The sequence below is a fragment of the Andrena cerasifolii genome, chromosome 13, assembly GCF_050908995.1.
Source record: "Andrena cerasifolii isolate SP2316 chromosome 13, iyAndCera1_principal, whole genome shotgun sequence".
Lineage (NCBI taxonomy): Eukaryota > Metazoa > Arthropoda > Insecta > Hymenoptera > Andrenidae > Andrena > Andrena cerasifolii.
Window position 1 is genome coordinate 10,787,058 of NC_135130.1, and position 12,867 is coordinate 10,799,924.

General features: G+C 49.5%; 1 protein-coding gene across 3 annotated transcripts in view; it reads right to left on the bottom strand.

The window, feature by feature from the left end:
* Positions 1 to 12,867, bottom strand: part of LOC143375809 (glycine N-acyltransferase-like protein 3) — an 18,692-nt gene continuing 5,825 nt past the window's right edge. For all 3 annotated transcript variants that reach the window (XM_076825302.1, XM_076825305.1, XM_076825303.1), the window contains 3 exons: positions 8,124 to 8,240; positions 6,891 to 7,393; positions 1 to 6,098 (listed from right to left, as the gene is read on the bottom strand). In XM_076825302.1, coding sequence (XP_076681417.1) covers positions 5,564 to 6,098; positions 6,891 to 7,393; positions 8,124 to 8,240 — 1,155 coding nt within the window. In that variant the 3' untranslated portion in view covers positions 1 to 5,563. The remainder of the gene's footprint in view (positions 6,099 to 6,890; positions 7,394 to 8,123; positions 8,241 to 12,867) is intronic.

The window sequence follows — 12,867 nt, forward strand, 5'->3', positions numbered from 1 at the left end:
TTGAAAAATCATATTTGTTTGTTCCATTTATTACCCAAAACCTCACCTCCAATCCCCATTTCTCACAAAACTAGCGTTGTCCAACGTGCCTGTCATGCGAATCGACGCCTACTGGCGGAGTAGTACAACTACACACGCCCTCCGCGTACACATTGTGCTTCGCACGTTAACATTCTTCTCTTATCGCTCCCTATAATTAACAGACTTACGATATTCATCCGCTCGCGACATAATTCTTCTTTTATTTGTTTATTTATATATTTTGTTTCTTTTATAACTTTCATATTTCATAGGGCTGAGGTTTAAGTGTTGCTCCAGAGAAAGATTCTTGTTGCAGCGGAAGGCAACGTGCACGAGGAAATAGGAAGGACATAATATATATATATATATGTGTGTATATATATATGTATATCGTAATATATTTACAATAAGCGTTAGAAGAAACGTGTTGATTTTAGGTGTGTCGACAGACGGATTTTAGGCCTATTTCGCGGGACACTGATTCGCACAGCGCTAGGATCAGCAAACTAGATGCAGGCTGTTACAGATTTAATTGTAGTAATTACTTCGTTGTCCATGCTTTTTGTTTTTCATTACTTTTCTCTTGTTCACTTTTTCCTGACTTCCCGTTGCAGTAGTTTAAATAGGAAGGAAAAAATGTTCGAGGAAGCGTATCCAGCGAGAGACGGCCGATAGCCGTCAATCACCTTTTTAGGTTAGAATGCAGAAAAACGATCTTACGCTCGAGAGATTGAGCGCCTAAGGGTATTCGAAATAGCGAACTCATTTGCGGCGCGTTGTGCGAAGAAATTATATTCGTCGGATCGATGCAAAAATAACAAAAAAAAAAAAAAAAGAGAAACTAATAGGCACAAGTACCAAACGCGAGAAACGTTACGTTCTACGTATTCTACGCGATCGTCGATACGTATTTCAATATCGTGAAAGTGTCACGCTAGTAGAAGTCTATATTACGATAAAAAAATATGCAATTTTTCTCAGAATTTATCGATTACCGTTATCTATCGTTATTTTTATTATTTATGCATCAAACCAACCCGATAGAGAGACGCAAGGCTTTGGAAATCGAGAGCAAAGCAAAGCTCGCATTATTCCATAATCGATCCGATTAATCCTGCGCAACCAGGGATAGATGTCGCACGGCTATTACGAGAAACTTTTCTCCGCCAATTACACGCGTACCGCAAACCGTTTCAACGTCTTTACGATCTTCATATCGCGTACCTATCGAAGCAACGTTAAACCAAATAACGAACTTACGATACACGCGCGTGAAAAACACGCGGATCGTCTCGCAACGTAATTTACACCAGAATGGAACACTTTACAGCACCAATTAACGCGACGCGAAGAACAACGATTCTACTACGCTCGGAATGGTAATCGACGCGACTCGATCTGGGAAACCGATACGGCCGGTGCATCGCGCGTAACAATTGAAGATTGGAGGGAAAAGAATCGCGACGCCGCAACTAACCACCCCCGTGATCTAGCCAAGGATTTAGGAACTACGATGAATTTTTCCCGCCAATTGTCGAGAACCAATGACGATCGAGGGATTCGCGTCTCTCGCAATAGCCATTTCGATCGTGCTCGCGAATTTCCTTCGAGCTTGTGCAAGGTATAAGAAAGTGTACGAAATAACGACGGAACGTGGGTGGCTCAGGTAAGATTACGATTATCATTACGGTTAAAGATGCCGGAACAAATTCTCTCGCGGATTCAAAGCGACACGGAGGAAAATACGTTTCGTTCTCCCCCACCCCCCACCCCTTTTTCTCGACGTTTTAATGGAAACGTCGCGCACGGCGACCGATTGTTTTCGAGCTCTTTGGTCGGATACGTTGCAAGTTTAACAATGCAAATTGGACTAAGAGTAGGAATTATGTAACGAATTTTATTGCACCGTGCCATTCTGTTCTATAACGCGGTCAAGGTAATCGTGCGCGACACACTGTGTTGCAAGACACGATGCTCCGCGCGCAGAGGACAGTAATTTGTTTTTTTTTTTGTACATTACTTCGTGGTAATATCCCGAGTAAGTATAACGTCGCTGTTTCGTCGAATAATTTTCGGATTGCCGTCGAAACAAGGGAATTCGATAGGTAAGTGCTAATTCGGAATTGCCGCGTACTACAATGCCGGTGCACACTGACGAGAACGATAAATCGTAGCGGGGAAATTATTGCTTTCGCGGTCAACAGATAAGAAACGCAAACGGGTACAAAAGTCGCTTAGAATTGCGGAACTGATATCGATACGCGAGTCAAATTATTTACCCATTCGCGTCGATCCAAGACTTTGTGCTCAGACACGGAAGCAACTAAATATTTCAAACACAACCCACTGATACCAGTAGAAAAGTAATTGACGTGGTTTTACGCTATTCTTGCCAATATGCGTGCAATTGAATTCAACGATCCCCCACTGCGAAATCACTCGCGCTGTAGCCAACGTCGGTTCCGTTGGTCCTCCAAGAGTCAATGACCAAAACGATGAAAAACGACGAAACAAATTTTCTTCGATCCTCCAAACGCATCAGTGGCAAAAGATCAATGGAATTGAAGGAGTCTCGGTGCGTCTCGTTAAAAACAACCGATCCCTGCCCGGACCCGAGCAAGAGGAGATCTCGATCTGCACGAGTGTTTCTCGAACGTTGCCAGCCTCCAAGCTTTACAAAGTAAAACGTCACAAAGTGTTAACGATCCCCACTGATACAGCAGGATCTGAATAAATTATAGCTACAGAGAGCCGTTGATATAGAAATAGAAATCTGAATACCTCTGAAAACCATTAGTTTCCAGCCTCCGATGTTCGTACCCAGAATTTATTCGCACCCTGCGCTTTAAGGGGGTATACCCGTTTGAACCCTCGGAAAATGTATACATTTTGTGGATTTTTTTACAAGTCAACGGTTTGATGCAGATTTCCCGTTTTTTAACTATGTTTGCATAGTATTATGAACTACTTATAAAAAAAGTTTCAGTTAAAAAACTATTGTTTTTCGGAAGTTACGGACACATGTCCGAAAGTCTCTCGATTTTAGACGGCTAAACGGTGGCCCTAAAAACTCGCGCTACGTTCAACCAATTCACTTCAAATTTTGCATGCAGAATCATAACAAGATTCCGCATCGTCCGACGAAGGCTTTTTTTATTTCGATTCCCCGTTTATTATTTATAAAGGAAGAAGGTGGATTTTTCTCTTAGAAAAATTTAACTTTACCTTTGATCTCTCACCATTTCTTTATTTTTCAAAATTTTCAAAATCGCCTTCGTCGGACGATGTGGAATCTTATTATGATTCTGCATGCAAAATTTGAAGTAAATCGGTTGAACGTAGCGCGAGTTTTTAGGGCCACCGTTTAGCCGTCTAAAATCGAGAGACTTTCGGACATGTATCCGTAACTTCCGAAAAACAATAGTTTTTTAACTGAAACTTTTTTTATAAGTAGTTCATAATACTATGTAAACATAGTGAGAAAACGGGAAATCTGCATCAAACCGTTGACTTGTAAAAAAATCCACAAAATGTATACATTTTCCGAGGGTTCAAACGGGTATACCCCCTTAAGGGCGGTTCCTTTCGAGAAGCAATCGCCCAGGTCGCGCTCCTCCCTTGCGTGCTCGGTGCAGCGATCAGAGCACGAGGCGTAGACTGGGGAAAATATCACAGCTGGCCCCCGGAAACGTTGAAAATCGAAAATAAAGGAGGGGCTTCGGGGACCTTCGAGAAACCGCACGGTCGCCCCGGCCACGACCTTTCGCACCTGTTCCCTACGACGTCGTCGATAGAATCGCGTCTATGAAACGTAGAAAAAATGATACAAATAGTGGCTACCTATACAGTCCCTAAGAACGGCTCTCACCGGCGACCTAGCCGGGCCGACCGAGCTTCTTTCCCTTCTTTCTTTGCGCGCGCGGTATATTCATATTTTACACACGTACAATCTGTAACGAATAATAATATTAATCGTATGATCGTCGCTAATTAATATTATTATCATTGGCTCGCACGCTAGACCGATCGCTGCGACGGCGCGCCGACGTCACACGCCCGAGGGTACCGTTCGTCTGGGCTCTGCTCGGGTCGGTTGTCATTCGTTCCGCTCGCGATCTTGGAATTCGGCAATAATTAGGACTCGGTGCAATCAAGCACCCCGGCACAGCGATTTGCTTCTACTCGTGCCTGAAGGAAAGCGTGTCGAGGTCGCACGAGGCTTCGGGGATCTCTGCTCCGGGCTCTACTTTACACGGGGAGATTATAATCGCGGGTCGTTCGATCCCGTGAATTTCTAAGGGGTCGCGCGGTCCGCGGCAACTGGTCGCTCTTCTCTTCGCGACAGGATTCATCCGCCTGGGGCACGAGTGATTCAAAGTCTATCGTGGGTTCTGCTCGCTAACGGTAAAGCCGCGTATTCACCTGCGCATTCGCTCCGAACGTGCATACGGCGCGCACCGATTGTTTGCTCGTTCGGGGCGCGGCGCGCATTCGGGCCGATCCGCTTGCTGGCGGTCCATCAAAGCGCGCGTTCGGGTCCGAACAATACCATGAAATGGACGCCGCAAATTTCGCTCAACCCCGAACGCGCGCTGAGCTCCGAACGGGCAAAAAATCGGTGCGCGCCGAATGCACATTCGGGGCGAATGCGCAGGTGAATACGCGGCTTAAGAAGCGACCGATGTCGAGCTAGTTATCGGCCTTCGACTCCCTTTGTGCAACAAGAAACCGAATACATCGAGACCCGCACTCGTCCGTTACGCACGGTTTACCAAACAACCACGCTGGCGACTCACGTTTATACAATACTCGACAGAAACACGCACCGCGAATGTATGATACCGATTACAATATCTCCGAACGAACGGTGCCGGGCCAACTCCCCGAATGTGCAACGAAGGTGTACAATCATAAATGCAACGCTAAACATGGGAAATAATCGCGAAATATAGCAGCAAGATACCGGGCACCGGTGTGGATAGACTTTGAAGCTAGATAGACCTAGCTGATTCCTGAGACCTTCGCGATAACCGTTTGATATGAGGAACCGTACGCAGAATTGTGCCTCCTTCGTACGCTAGTTGAAGCCTCGCACGAACGCGGTGCTTTAATGTCGTTAAGTTTCTTAAAATAATTTCTTTCTCTTCTCCCCCTTCCGTCGGTGATGTCGCTCGAGGGCTCCCATCGGCCAGAACCTCCCCTTCGGGACACATCATCGATTGAACGTGAAAGATTACGCCTACCGCAGCAACCGGTGCATCTTCAATCGCTACGATCTTAAATAGAATTCGCTTGTAAAAGCTACCGACAGGTTTCTAAAAACGAGAAGCACTACTCGTTCCGGACGTACTCGGGATGAGTTTCTCATAGATCCAAAGTGATACTTAACCATTTCATTGCGATTGCTCGTGAGAACCGGACAACAGTCTCTTCTCCGCGAAGTTCGATCGATGAGTCGTTCCGCGAGAAGAGCACACCCTCGAGCGAGCAGCACCACATAAATCGTGGACCTTCCTTATCGAATAATCGAACTTGTAGCTAATTATTCCGCGTCCCCGCCTGCCGTTCCTCCGTCGCCTTCGTCGCCACCATCGTCGTTCGCCGTTCCTTCGGCGTCTCCCCGAGTTTCCACTGTTCCTTCTACGGACAACTCATTCACTTGTATTCTATCCTCCGACTCCTCGGCGACAGGCTCCAAGAGTACATCTTCCCGCAGGTCTTCGCACTCCTCTAGGTCCCCCTCGGGCTCCTCGACGGCCGTCTCCACGTCCACCACTTGACTCGTGGAGTCTTGCGCCGCTTCCTCGGAGGCAACGATGCCGTCGACGTTTCTGAAGTCGTCCACTACGTTCTGCTCGATCGTCAGCTGCCTGACAGCGTTCTCCAAGTTGTCCCTCAAAACGTGGCTGGTCTCGTTCTCGGCGCCCCGCCAAGCGGAGGGTATGAACGTCATCCGGACTGTCTGGTAGAGCTTCCTGAAGCCCAGCTTCTTGTACAGGCTCTGGCTGGCTTCGTTCTCTGGACGTATCACTACGAAAGGCTGGTAGCCCCTCTCGGCCACCCGTCTCGTCAGGTACCTACGATGTTTTCCATCGTGAATCTCCCGTCAAAAGAGCCGTGATTACGTTCTACTTTAAGGGGGTATTCTCGTCTAGATGGCCAATTTCTTGCCTTCCTTTAGGCGCCATGCGCAAGAAACTACACAGTTTTCACCGACGAGCATTATCCACACGTGTTTATTAACATTTCACTTAGTTGTAAGAAAAATTTCAGCCATATATAATAATAATTAATGGAGATATGAGTCATCTCGTAAAGCGTGTACAAGAAAAAGTTGCCTCGTGGTACACACGATTCCGCCTGTTCTGTTGATCCAAAACGAAAAAGCCCAAGGGACTCTTAATCGGTAAGAGCGTGGCTATAGCCAGTAGCAGATTTATGAAAATAAATTAAAAATTCACAAAATGGCGGGACTTTGAATTTAAAACTCATCTTTCCCGTGAGTTTTGTCGTCTTTAAACGGCCTTAAATTTGTGAAAAAAAACTATTTCGCCTTGATTCTGCTACCGGCTAGAATTATACGTTTTCCGAAGGTGTATGAAAAAGATGGACCAGATTGTCTCACTAGAAGCTGAGATATCGCGTGTACCGTCATGAAAAACAGCGTTTTGAGAAGAAACCCATATCTCCCTGAATTATTATTACATATGACTGAATTTTTTTTTACGAGTTACTGAAATGTTATTAAATACGCGTGGCTAATGCTTATCGGTAAAAATTGCGTACTTTTTTGCGGGTTGCCCCCAAAGAGAACAGAGGATCTCGTCCCTCCAGACTACCCCCTTGAAGGGACCAGGAAAGATTTCTACCTTGCTAATTTCGTCCCGTAACCCTTCCTCCGGTACTCCGGCTTGGTCTGCATGGAGAACATCGCCCCGTAATAGGACTGCACCATCCAGGCGGCCAGGTTCCCCTTGAAGAAGACCCCGGCCGCCGGCAGGGACCTGATCAGCCGCAGGAACACCTCGTGGCACTCCATGTCGTTCGCGGGGTACAGTTCGTGGATGTTCTCGGCGTGCTCGGCCTTCAGGGGCAGCACTTGAACGTCGGGATCGGCGTCCGCGTCGGTCTCCACGAGGGCGGCCACGCTCTCGGGATTCTGGCACGCGAAAACGTCACCCACCACCCTCTCGATGCTCCCGGTGCCCTCGTAGAGGCGTGTCAGCTCCTCGGCGATGTCGTAGTGGACGAAATTGATGTAGAGCGGCTTCGACCAGTCGATCAGAATGTCCTCCTCCCTCAGCAGCTTCAGCAGCTCCAGCCGGTCGTTGGGACAAAAGACGCCCACGCTCTCGTAGAGCAAACCTTGGGGCTGAAAGCCGGTGAAGCGATCTGGTTAGAGGAAGGACTTTTGGCTCCGCGACATCGTCGATTATTTATCGCGAGGTGAATTTTCAGAACGAACGTGTTGGCGCGAATGTAATTAATCGCTGGGGAATATCAAAGTTCGCGCCCTCGGTTGCACGGAATTGACAGACCGGCGAAAGGACACGAGAAAATCGCGGACGTGGTAATTAACTAAAGAGCTTAGGAGCCATCGGGGGAGAAGGAGTCACCGGTGACACTGGCAAGGCTATTCGACCAAAGATTGGCCGAAAGCCAGCGAAGGATGTGGGGCAACTTTTCTGCACCCCCGATGATAAGTGCGGGGGGGAGGGCGAGATAAATGTGCACGGCTCACGCGACGTACATTTCCTTTTTAATTTTACGATTACTGTTCACGAATCGAGAACTGTCGTTGAAGAATCCTAGGGCCATAACGGTGCCTCCCGCTGCACGTCCAAGTCACTTTCAAAGAGCATTAAGGTAAATCGATTTCGCCCAAGATTTGTGTGGGTCGCAAGCCAAGTAGAAACTGCAATAACATCTGTCCGCGGGAGGGAAACACCGCGCGGCTGATGTCTGATATCTCTTCCCCCTGTAATGCACTTGGGGGGGAACGGGACTGCATCGACGACGCGGCGAGCACACCGCCGGGAAGCATTATCGATCACGGTCCAAGAGTAATCCGACGCGAATCGGCAGTTATTTTATATACTCACGGATAGCGTCATCCCCGGGAAATGCAAGCAGATCGCATCTCGGGGCCAGTCGTCGGCCACGTAGAAATTAAAGTCCCACACCCTGTCCCGCGTGTAGGTCAGCAGAGTCTGATGGAACTGCGAAACAGAGAGATAACTTTACGATCCGCCGAGCTCGTTCTTCCTTTCAACGCTCCTTCCCCGAAATCGAGCGCCTCGCGACAAGTAGAAAACCACGAGTAATCTCCTCGCGCCGCCATTTACGGGGCCAATTGGCCCGCGAATGAAACAGCTGGGGATCTTTTCATCCCGCGGAAGAATCGGAAGGGAATACTGGGTTCGGGTAGTTAAAGGGAAGGTTTCCTTCGCGCAGCGCGCTGAGTAGAGGCAGCGTCTGAAATGAAAGGGTAGATATTTACGAGGAAGCGCAGCAGGATAAAGAGGAATCTAGCCGAGGGCGATGCTCCAGACCCCGGACCTTAAAATAACTGCCACGTGCTGCCTGTGATACCCCCTCGTATAAACCCTCCCCTGCCCGCTAAGAATCACCATATTTTTTCCAGCGAAAAAGGAAAGCCGGGGGACTCCGAGGTGCAGTTAACTCACTAGCTCCTGTCCCGGCGACGGAGTTCATCAACACTTTGCGCGACAAAGTAGAGTGGAATGCTAATCGAGCGAGGCTCTCAGCTTCTATTAGAAAAATCGAGACTTAGCTCGGCGGAAAGAATCCCCTGAGTCTCGGCAGGCGGCGACGTCGGACGCGGAATAAACAGGCCGAACGTAATTTACCTGGCCAACTATATGAGCCAGCGACTCGGTAACAAGCTGCCGGTTGAAAGTAAGTAAATAATCGACAGTGGAAGCTATTGCGGAACACGTAGCCTGTCCTAGATTTTATATAACAGCTGCACCAGCCGGAATGGCGTATCATGTGGGACATACGTACTCGGCGAACGTACTAGCGATTTTATGCGCCAGTTCGATCCAGAATTTTAATACGCCGCGCGTCTCATTCGTCACGTGACTTCGACGCGGTTGTCTCCTCGGACAGAAGACCGGCCGCGAATCTTCTCGGGCCCGCTCCGAAGGAGAGAGCGGTGCTTCCTGTTTTTGAAATACCTGCCGGCGCATACGTAGCGTAATAAAATGTTTCGCAGGCGATGTGCAACCGGTGCGAATTTGCATATCGGCGGCTGGATCTGGAATAGAGCCGGTGGAGCGACAATGCGAGCGAGAAAGCTGCGCGAATCGTTGCCGATTTATTCGGTGGCTTCGCGACGGAAAACGCGCTGCCCTCGGAGGCGAGCCCTTTCGCGATCGACTCGCCGCGTGCACGCGAGATTGATTCCCAGGGGAAAGTTAAATTGCGATATCGAGTGGGATATTAAAAGTCGGAGAGCTGCTCCGAGGAGGCCTCTCGCGTTCAATTTCGTACACCGTCTGCGCGTAAAGTGAATTCTACGGAGAAAGTTGAATTAATATTAAGTTCCCTCGTCGGGGGTTGTTTTCTGAAAATAGACGAAGCAACGTTTATTAAAAGGCTTCCCGCCTCCTTTTATCCACCCCGCGCTGGGATCGCGGGGGTAAAGCGGAGTGGACGATTAACGCGGCGAGTCACTTTCAGAAATCGGTTTAACGAGATCCAGCGGGCCGAGGGCGAGTTAAAAGTCACGCGATCTAATTTGCCCGCTTCAAGGATAATAATAGAAGTTCGCGTAAACCGCGATCGTCGGGAATAAATGCACCCGGCAGCCTTAAATTCGACGCGTAAACACGCTTCCGCGTTCCCCCGTCTTCTTCCCAGGAGGAACGAAGAGGAAAGTCGAAAAGGGCTCCGGGAGCTCGAGAGGAGCTCGATTAATATCATGGCAGTCCAATAAAATTCTACCGCTTTGCCACTCGCTGCCGCGACAAACAATGCCCTGCAGCTCGGCAATATTAAAAGAGGGGGCGGAAGGAGCCGCTGCAGCCGCCACTTCGGCGGGAACGGAGAAAGGAAAGAAAGGAAGAAAGAAAGGAAGGTGAGAAGTGCTCGATCAAAGCTACTCGAATCATTATCGAGGCTCTTTCAGCCGCGGCTCGTTAAGCATCCTCGTGGCTCGTGACGACCGGCAGGCGTGCAAGAAGCATCGATTCGAATGCGGATTCGAAAAAGCGACACGGCATCACGTGTGCACGTCCACCACGCGACCTTGACCCTGCCTCCGCGCCGGATACTCCAGCTTTATTCCGGGATAAATGGCTGCAGCCTTTATGCGCAATCATTTCGTGCTGGTCAGGCGTTATAGCTCGCGGCACGAGTACCAATGGGCGTCGTTAAGTCTTTCGAATCGCGCAAACGGGTAATACAATGCCGAGCGGCAGGGAAGAGGGGAGGACAGCGCCTGCAGCCGCATCCCGAGGGGTATTCTTCGCGACCTGAGCGGATCCGGAGCTGGAGGGGTGTCGCTAGCCACTGCGCGGGGCTAGAGAGAAAAGGACCCAGGTGGCAAACGTTCCGAGGGGCTGATTTTGGGGGGAAATAAAGAGGTAGTTTAGTAAAAGCGGGCGAAGCGTAGTAGCAGGGGAGACCGGGGCTAGTTGATACGTTATTCAGTTTTCAATTTTTTTTTTCATTCTTGATTGAATTAATTACTTAATAACAAATATGCTAAAATATACCTTGGTCCTTCCTCTTTAATATATAGCAAGCGAAAACTTGAGAAAATACATACAAAACGAATGAAAAAATGTTATTTCGACGAAGGCAAAGTGTATCGATTTACCCCACTGCGGGGCAAGTTTAACGAATAACTATTAAATTTGAGAAATATAATTTTAATCTAGATACCTTTCCAACGATATAGACTAATAACGGATAAAGACGTATTCTGAAAAGCAAATCAACTGGTATCAACTAACTCCGTTTTTACAAAGATGGGACCTTCCAGGCAGAGGCCCAAATGGCAACCAGAGAACAGAGATTAATAACAGCTGGTCGAGGCTAGATGGACCAAGTACGAGTCACGAGATCTTCCCTGCGTACAGTGAAAAGCTTTCCCTGCCCGACGATGTCGCGTGGAGATTACGAGAATCGCCATCGAAAGGTGATCACGGAAACGCGACCCTGGCCTTGACTGCGGTACACCTTGCGCGTCGGTACCGGAATCAAAGCGGCGTGGCCGGTGCTCGTAATGCCGGCAGTCCTGCCAGTCGTCGACGAGCAGGAAACAAAGCTCTTTTAGATCGATAACTCGCTAGGTCGAGAGTGAAAGGTGTAAGAAAGAGAGAGAGTCTGCCTGCGATCAATTTCGCGCCCTTTTCTCTTTGCACTCCAAAGACTCGAGTAGTTAGGAAAATACTGGACTCGGGTTAATAACAGCACCGCTCGCCCAACGAGTCCATAAGTCTGTACAAAGGGGGCATTATTTTTCCGCTAGATCCTCGAGTACTCTGAATATCGATTAGCGTTGCAAAAGTCCGGCAAACCGATATCGGAGCGGTAGTAAATCGCACAGCTATTGCTGTTGCGCAACGGTAGCCTTTGATGCGTGAAATTTCAGCAGCGATACCGCCGCCATCCGCGCAATACCTTCTGAGAGCGCGTTTGAAATTGTCGGGCCTCCCCGTTCCCCACGGCTCTTAATGAACACGCGCGCCGCGCGTTACACTCTGCGTTGCGAAACGTCTCCGAGCTTTGACAAAAGGATAGGAGGATGAATGAATCCTTGCATTAACGTTAAACGAATGGCCACGCATAGGTGGGCGAGGTTTATTACGACTTTCCCTCGTAAACACGCACGCCGACCGATTATCGCACCCCGGCGCATATCATTTGCGCTAACAGGTGTCTGTCACGTACGTCGGGAGATAGCCGTGCGCCCGGGGAGGTCGCGTAAAAACGCTGAACCTCCGTTCGACGAGGCAGCGAAAGCAGCTGTAAAAACGCAGCGGCCGTTAATAACCGCGTGGCGCGCGACTCGCGTGGGCGGTTGTGCTGAAAAATTGTGAACGTGACATCGCAACCGATCAATAATGCCACGCCGCTTGTGTAACGCTGCAGAGCTTGAGAGGAGGCTGAGAGAGCAACAGGGAACTCGCGCACCTAGCCGTGGACTGCGGGTGCTCGCGAAGGAGAAGAGGAAGAGAAGAGGAGGAATAAGAAATCGCCTCGCGCTCCTGCCAGCTTTACGACGCCGCGTGCGAATATCGCGGCGAGAAGGCCGCTGCACAAAACGGCGTGTACCAGCTGAGACCTTGACACTAACCTAGCGCAACGGCCGACACTTAGACCGGGTTGCGGGCGGAGATACCGCGCGAGGATCGCTTCCTTCGCACCGATAATCCCGTCCCGTCGATGCTCCACCTTCTCCCTGGGGAACCCCGCGATATCTTCGCCGCACTGCTGACCCAATTCCTCCGCGAGGGTTGGTCGCCGAGCGATCGAGAGGAAGAGTAAAAGAATCGCGTCTATCGCGTCCCGCGTTTCGAGGGGGAAAGCTAGCGGTAAAGCGCGAGGCATCTTCGAGGCCCCGGGCTACGAGCCGATGATTTAGAGGCAGCAAGCTCGAGCAACGCCGGGCAGGTGTTGGCTTTTGTTCGTATTAAATTCCTCTGGGGTCCCTTTATCGCGGTCGGCCGCGGTGAATTATCAAGGACTCGAGCACGGCGATATTAATCGAGGCGCGCATCCTCCGCGCGTAGATTTACGTGTCGCCGTTGCTGGGACGCGTAGAGATCCACGTTTCGCAGATCCTCCAGGCGGCATTCCGATTCCACGGTCTTG